The sequence below is a fragment of the Aythya marila genome (assembly GCF_965140915.1).
Source record: "Aythya marila genome assembly, chromosome: 18".
In the NCBI taxonomy this organism is placed as follows: domain Eukaryota; kingdom Metazoa; phylum Chordata; class Aves; order Anseriformes; family Anatidae; genus Aythya; species Aythya marila.
In genome coordinates, this window is record NC_139059.1 from 6,441,642 (window position 1) to 6,449,975 (window position 8,334).

The window sequence follows — 8,334 nt, forward strand, 5'->3', positions numbered from 1 at the left end:
TTTGCAGGCACAAACTCTTCTACTTAGATAGTCTGACAAGTCATGGGGCTTCACTTGTGTACATACACATTGCACATCTGTGCCAGGTAAGCAAAGCAAGTAAACACTGAATGTGCTGTGACTGAGAGCAGGTGAGCACTGTGAGTTGCCAGCTGCCTCTCGGATTCCTGTGGCCGTGGGCTTGCTGGCAGGGTCTGCAGGGCCAGAGACAGGCTTCAGTGGGCATTGGGCTGGGCTGAACACTCAGGGCAGTGCAGGCTGTACCCAGAGCCTGAGTGAGGCTCACTAGCCCAGCCAGCATTATTGGTGTGTTTCTGCTACATGAATGATCTCACCTTTTTTTTCTCAGGCTGCCACATCCTCATAGACTTGCCTTTCATATCTTGTAACCTGTAAATTGCATGACAAGTAAATAAAAGTGCCAAAAGGAAAGGGAAAACTTCTGTCCTTTAGTGCAGGATGGAACTATAAAGGTGATCAAACACTCTCAGACAGAAAAGCATCCCACGATGCCTTTACCTATTTGAGTTGTTAGCCGGTTATTAAACATGCCTTATTCTTTGATGTATGCCAGGAGATGGAAGAAAAAGCATACGTATGCTGAGGATCTGGCAATTTAAAAATAAAGCACCTCCGAAACAACCAGGAATAAAAAGTCAAATGCAGACATGCTGCAGTGGCCACTCCCTACTTTTATGTTTTTTTCTCATTGTCTGGCTTTGCTAAAAGGACATGTGGAAAGGCAGAGTGAGAAGTGTGTGCTCAGTGCTGTGTCCAAGCATTTAACTGCAAGTTGTCATTAATCCTTTCTTAACTTCTAATTAACTTTTTCCTTAATGGCAGTGCTTAAGAGATGAAAAGTCTCAGGGCCACAGGGTGAAGAAGGGAGCTGTGAGCTGAGTTGGCTGGTGGAACCTTGGCTCTGTCTTGACCCAGACTCGCCTGAGCAATTAGCGAAGAAGTCTGTTAGAAGATTCTGTACTGCTGATGACTCTCTCAAGATTTGTTGTTTCATTTTTCCCCTTCCCTACTCATCATAAACACCTTCATTAACCCTGCCTTGTGACACCAAGTCTGCCTTTGTCTCTCTTCAGTTACTCTTAAAGTTTGCAAAGAAAGGAGCTTTGAGCAGGTCCAGGCCTCTAATTGCAATAAAGAGAAGCAGTGTCTATGTTTGAGTGTATTGTTATCAGTGGTGCCTTTATGTGATTGACCTGTCATTTTTCCATCTTGTGTTTACTGCCTCCATCCAGGTTATTTTTAGGTAGTTTTACTCTGCAGTTTTATAAGTAACAGACTGTGCTTTGATCAGAGTCTTTAGTTTAAGTTACCAGTCCCCAGTTCCTTTTCACTGTGCAAATCTTTCCAGCATGGGAGCTACTTCTATTTTATTCTCGAAAGAGGGAAAAGACAAAGACACTTGTCTGTCTTCTGCTTCCTTGTTGCTTTGATCAGGGTGTAAGTACCTTCTGCAGCACAGTGTTGAAGATACGTTGCTGCTTTGTTCTGGATGCTTTTAGCTTGGATGCTTTTAAAGGAGGTGGAAAGAAATAGACTGATTCTTATTTTCCCCTCTCCTTTTTCTTTATCCCTGTATTGCTGACCTGCAGCATTTAACACAGAAATGGCAGGTTAGTAGGGCTGTAGGGTAGGAAACGGTGGCTGGCAATTTTAACAATCCTTGTTCTTCCTCCCAGGATCCCTGGCAGTGTCAGTAGCTGATATGACAGCACCTGTGGTGGGCTCCTCCGGAGGCGTGTATGCACTTGTCTCAGCTCACTTGGCCAATATAGTCATGGTGAGTACCAGAATGACTGTCTAACCCCATTTAAAGTGAGTGAATCCAGCCAGATAGGTGTCCCAAGGGACCGGAAACAGGGCCCGACCCCGTTGTTTGTCATTCAGAGCTTGCCCAGTTGTCTTGTCCCAGTGGCCTGGTGCTGGAATGGAAATGTGACACTGTAGTTGGTGGCTTTGTGCACTGATGGCTAGCAGCTTGTCGGGAGAAGCCAAAGATCCTGGTGTAATCCAAGATTTATTATTGTACTTCAGTCTATTAGCTCTTCTTGAAAGGGATTGAAAGAGAAGGAGCTGACTGGATCTGCAAAAGTTGCAGAGCTGTTTCTGTCTGCAGAGCATCATGTTGTGTTAGGGAGCACCTAAAGAAATGTAGTGTTTGCTGGCTTTATGTGCAGAATATTCCTTATCCGCTTTTGTAAAACCCAGACTGAGACTGAAACTGAACCCTGGGCATAGTAGTGATGCTATCTTTTGTCTCTTTCACCTTGTGAAGTACTTTACAAAGGTCAGTGAATATCAGCATTGTCGTTCCTCTTAGACCTGGAAACAGTGGCATATCCAAGGTCCTCAGAAAGGCGGTAGCAGAGCCAGGCACGTCTGCCTGTGCAGCCCCTAAACGTGCATGTGCGTGGTGGTACTTGTGTCAAGCCTAAAAGAAACCTTGTTTTTAATGCTAGTATTCTGTGAAATCAGTAGGCTTGGGCTGCAACCCGCAATGGTGCTGCTCCAGGCAGCCTTTGTGGCATCTGGGAGTAGGGGGAGTGAGCAGCTTCCTGAGCAGAATAGGTCTCCTGTGCTGTCTTTAAGCTTTTCAAAGCATGAATGAGCTGGGGGCTGTTGCCAAACTAGGGCACTTGAGTGTCTGACAGAGCTAAGTAGCAGAGGAGAGAGCATGCTCCTATATTACAGCATTTCTTCCTGTCACACTGTTTTTTTTCAGTGTCTTGTGTCAAAGAGAACCAGGAGGGTGTTTGTTCTCTCTCATAGGGTGGTAATGCAGACACGGGTTCTTCACCCTGAGATTCACAGGGTCAGAGGGGGATAGAGGAGCTGTTGCTTTAGAGGAACAAAGCTCTGCCAGGTGTGTGTGGAGGGTCTTCACCAGTTACCTCCCCAGACTTCTTACAATGTAAAACGGCCTGTCAGTTCACTACTCATGGGACTCCTCTGAATCTATTTAGCAATTCCTACAGTAGCACCTATCTTTCTCCATTATCTGTTGTTTCTTTGCTTTTGTTGTTTCTTTTGTCCGTGGTCTTCCGTGGGAGCTCTTCCCAACCTCTGGAGAATGGCAAGGCCAGCAAAGGGCCAGGCTGGTGTAAGGGACAGAGGTGGGCCAGCTGAGTCTCAGGCAAGTGAAGTCAGTAAGACTGCCAGGCAAAGAAGTAATGGATTTTCTATAACGTGGACAAGTCTATAATATGTTCTTTATGGCTATGTCCTCTGGGATTGACAGATCTATATGTGGTGTGGTGAGTGGAAAATTCACAGCTAGGTGGTTAAGGCAATGAAAGGGGTGTGTTCCAAGGGATATTTGCCCTTGATGCTCCTCCAGTACAGAACCAAATGTAAAATCCCTCCAGGTTTGCATGCAGCATCACTTTGTTTTCCTTGTCTCCTCTCCAGAACTGGTCAGGAATGAAGTGCCAATTCAAACTGCTGCGCATGGCTGTTGCCTTGATCTGTAGTAAGTATCATGCAATACTTGGCACACATGCAATCCTGTCTTGTTTGTCCTTGTCATAAGGGTTTGTGCTGATTCAGGGTGTTTTGGCTTTGCAGCAGTTTTGGTAGGAACTTGCAGCTGGACCTTCTGGCAGCAGAAACCACATCACTCTCAAATGCAGATTTTGGCTTTCAACACAAGCATTTGTAAATGAGGATTTGTTGTTAGCCAGCATCTGTAGCTTGTGGCATTTGTGAAGATCTGGGACTTAAGCATCTCGCCTTTGAATTCACAAACAAGCAGTGCTTTCATAATGCTCATGTATAGGCATCCTAGAGCACTTTCTATCTGGGATGGCAACCACATTATACGCATATTAATGAATTATATTCCAGACGTATCCAATCCCTCGGGTGGCATGATAAGGGAAACTAAGCTTCTGTTCATCACAGACAATTGTCTTCAAAGTCTAACTCGGGGGAAGGCCTTTTTTTATGGTTTTGATATAAATTTTGGAATGGGAATATTCCTTCACCTGTCTGCTCTTCCACAAGGCCAGACCACTTACCCATCCACTGGGGAGACCTCATCTCAGTGTGCCTTACACAACTGTGGCTTCCCAGCTCCCCTGTGCTCACTATACCAGGCGGTTTCTCTTTTATTCTGTCTCTTCAGGGCTGTAGCGTTGCCTGCAAGATGGACTTGAGAAGGAATAGACTTGTACAATTAATTTGTTCTTCCTTTTTTTGTTCCAGTGAGTTTTGAATTTGGAAGAGCTGTGTGGCTGCGATTCCACCCCTCTGCTTACCCTCCATGCCCACACCCCAGCTTCATGGCTCACCTGGGAGGGGTGATGGTTGGAATCACCCTTGGAGTTGTCATCTTGAGGAACTATGAGCAGAGACTTCAAGATCAGACTTTATGGTGGATCTTCCTTTCTATTTATCTCATTTTTGTGTTGTTTGCCATCTTCTGGAACATTTTTGCCTACAGCCTGTTGGATCTGAAACTACCTCCCCCTCCTTGAATGCATGGGACAGAAACCTCTGGAGAGCAGAAGTCATCTGCCAGCTAAGTTATATGAGCCAAGATGGAGGATCTATTTTTCTATTTAGCTTAGGGGAGGATGATTATTTTGAACACAAGTGTGTGCTGAAGGAGACACTTAAAGATCTCACGAGTGAATGGATTGATCTGTTTGTTCATAAATCTAGCAGGCACTGTGCTGCCTGGTCTGGACCCTGCAGTTTCTTCACTGCCGGGGCTCCCACTGGGCAGCTTGAAACTGGGCATTTATCACTTGGTTTGTTAGCACACATCAATATTTTGTATGGGATATTTGCATTTTCCAAGTCAGTGTTGGAATTGCAGCCAGTTGTTGAATGAATCTCCTCAAAGTTACTGAACACTAGAAGGGAAAAAGAGCAGTCAATTACTAACTAGAGATTTGCACGGTACTCACAAGGCAGATTGGATTTGGTTTCTACGGATACGTCTGACTGTTCAGCCATACCAGTGCCACTGTCTAATTACTTGAATGATTCCTTAATGAAAATTAAGCCTCTGGTGAAACCTGTCTTACTCACCTTTGAAAGGGGTCAGCAAATCTTGACCACCCAAAGCGGTGGAGACTGGTCTTCAACTACAGGTCATACGCAATTGCACTATAAACCTTGGGAACTCTTTAGAGTAATATGGACACTCACCCAGAGGTGACTTTTACTGTGCATATTTTGTTTGATTTTTATTTCCTCCCCCCAGCCTGTTGTAGCTAAAGGGTGTGACTGGGGTTTCTTACTGGGGGATGGAGAAAAGAAGGGCAAATGTTTATTTGTGGTTTTATTGGTTGACAATCAGGTGCTGCTTTCTTCTCACTTTGTTTCTAGACATATTGTTGTAACAACACGTGGCCTGTAACACTCTTCCAGCAGGCTCTTGCTGTGTAAGTGGGACCTGGATCACCCACAGCAGCACAGGGTGGGAGCTGTCTGGGCTTTAGTGCCACGCAGTCTGATTGGTGCCAGGTTTGTCCACTCAAGTCAGTGGAGTCAAATGAGGTTTTATACCGCCGTTTTCAACCTGAAGTGGAAAGCTTGTTACAGTGATCATTGTGAAAATGATAAAGCTGATTTTAAATTGACTGCTATGTTTTGAGGAAGGCAAGTATTTCTGAGGCAATGGAAGATCAGGGGCTCCAAGCAGCAGTCAGCTGTAGTGATGCCTTTTTGCTTAGCATAGGTCATGCCCAGGTTTTAGGAATCTGGTCTGCAGCACAGCCCATACAGCAGCATGATGCATGCTGCCTGCATGGACCTGGGGGCCAGACTGGAATGGCAGTATGGTGCATGCCTCTGTAAGGTGTTGTTATGCTTCTCACTTTAGAGAGCTGCCAAACCACAGCTGAGAAATATGGATGCCTTCCTTTTCTCCCCCCCTACGCCCACCCAGTTTGGCCTAGACTAGCTCCTTTTTTTTCCTTTTTCTGTTTGCATGTTGGTGCCCAGCCACCAGAGCCTTCCATAGCACATCTCATGGGCAGTGTAGCAGTTAGGTTTTCTCTGTAGCAAAGGGTTTCTGTATCATGGGCATTATTCTCTCATCTGTGTAAATGGTGCTGCCAGATGATACAACAAACTAGTGGGAGCTTGGCTTTCTAGAGGGGAAATTCTTGAGAATTCATCAGCTGTCCACTTATTTGCCTTTATAGGAAAAATCTCTCTGGAAGGCTGAAGTTCTCCCACAGTATCTGCTAGTAAAAATCCTGTTGCCTCAGTGAAAGAGAAAGGGGAGAAGGAAAGTGTTTCTACAACCTGGAATGAGTCTTGTCTGCAAAAGGAACAAGTTTTGCCATCTTTGTGCACAGAAATGGAGTCTCTGAGGGCAACTGCACCTTTGTTGTTCTGCATGGCTGGCATGTTGTTCATGGGCCCTCAGATCAAGGTACAAAGGTCAGAACTCCATTCATTTCAAAGAAGAGGACTGATCCCTATTCTATTTTTATCTCTGCAGTTTGGGTCCAGCTCAGAGTAGTCATAAGAGTTTACATGTGTTGCTTCAGATCAGGAGCTTGCCAGCGAGTTTCATACTGGTGGAGACATAGGGAAACAGGAAGGAGGGGGACTAGAATACTGAGGAAAGCATGGCTAATGCATAAGGAGGATATTCCTTTCCTCACCTGTTATGAAACCTTTCTGATTGCAGATGCCTTTAAAACAAAGCTGAGCAGGAAGTGAGAGTTTCCCTGCAAGTTCTCTTAAACCTTTGAAATTCTAGGTAGAAAATGTTAATAAATCCCAGATTATTTTGTCTATAATTTGTCAGAGTACAGTATGCACCAATTAACTTTAATTTTTGGTTTCTTAGCCAAAAGCTACTTAATACCCATCAGTTTCTTCCCAGGAAAACTTTCTGTGCCTGCCAGTGATGTGCTCTGTGGTGAAGCAGCAAGCTACAGATTTGAGGGCTGCCACTTTCTTCATCAGCCTCACCCTGGCCAATATATCTTTGCCTTTGCTCAGGAGAATGAGGGAGCTGCATAGGTAGTACAGGTGCCCTTCTTTCTTCCTTCATCTGTAAGTAAACATAGTTTACATGAACTAATTTACAAGAAAATTACAAAACCCTCACTTTGAGCTTTTGACTTTTTCTCTTAAACTATTGTTCATCTTTGCAACTTTCATTCCTGTCGTCCCATGCCCTGTCTGAGGAAATCTACAAGCAACCCTTGGGATCAGAAAGGTCAGACTTCAGAACAGCACTAGACTTATTCTGAAGAAATGAAACCCTCTCACATTCCTGTTCATCAGAGCTGAAATGTCTCCCCTTATATAGAGCAGGTCATATGCAGAGCCTGTAATACTGCTCCTGACTCCATAAGCTGATAGATTGTTAGCAGACGAAGTGCTTAAGTTTTTATAATTGTTTATATCACTAAACTGATATTGTGAAAATTTGTTATATTTTTACAGAGTATCAGGAAACCCAGTTACATTGTTTTCTAATGCACCCAGGAGTGCCACAGTGCTGCAGCGCCAGAGAGCTAACAGCAAACAGGCTTTTCTTTTACCTCCAGATGTCCTTGATGCTGCTGGCTTATGTCAGAGCTTTAATATTCTCCATCCTGCTCATTTGTGGTTCCAACTTATCACAGTCAGCAATGTGTTCCTGAAGGAACCATCCACTGAGGGACTGCTTTTGGTGATTGTTTTGGTCTTATTTCAGATGCTGACAGGATTTTACATGAATTGGATAAAATATGAATCTTTTGTGTGGATATGAAGTGCCAGAGAGAAAGACAAGGACTGTTACCAATGCACAGATTTGAGACAGCGCGCGTTAGAGGAAGCTATTTTATGCCTGTGTCCTTGAATGAGGACACAGCACATGGAAAAAAAGCCGTTTCTGTGCTGGACTTCCCACTTAGTAAGTATATTGCAGCACTGGTCCAGAGAGGATGGGTGCAGGGAGCAGTAGCGCAGCCTGGGGTGCTGGTTGTACAGCTCCTTCAGGGACACCTGCCGGCCGCAGGGAGACAGCACAGACGGGGTCCAACTCAAAGCCTTTTACTGATCTCTCATCCAAGACGAGACCTGAGAAGTAGCTCAGACAGCTATGGGAAAGAGGGTGGCAGAGAAACTGGTAGAGCAACGTCCGTGGGACTTGCAAATGGCACTTTTATTCCTAAATATTTGGATGCAGGTAGAGATTAATTTTGCACACATCAGTAATTCTATAAGGAGATGGGGCGGGTTCAAATGGAGTGATGGGAGAGGAGCTTACCAGAAACAATCTCTGCCTGAGGTGTAGAGTAGTAGAAGTGATGAATTCACTTTTGAGTTTTTAAGCCAACATTTCACGTCATTTTTATC

General features: G+C 44.7%; 1 protein-coding gene across 2 annotated transcripts in view; it reads left to right on the forward strand.

The window, feature by feature from the left end:
• The window catches only part of RHBDL3 (rhomboid like 3), a gene marked incomplete at its 5' end in the record, with an annotated part of 59,171 nt that extends 54,538 nt beyond the window's left edge, over positions 1-4,633 (forward strand). For both annotated transcript variants that reach the window (XM_082774577.1, XM_082774578.1), the window contains 3 exons: positions 1,698-1,798; positions 3,427-3,487; positions 4,222-4,633. In XM_082774577.1, coding sequence (XP_082630703.1) covers positions 1,698-1,798; positions 3,427-3,487; positions 4,222-4,493 — 434 coding nt within the window. In that variant the 3' untranslated portion in view covers positions 4,494-4,633. The remainder of the gene's footprint in view (positions 1-1,697; positions 1,799-3,426; positions 3,488-4,221) is intronic.
• Between the last annotated feature and the right edge of the window lie 3,701 nt (positions 4,634-8,334).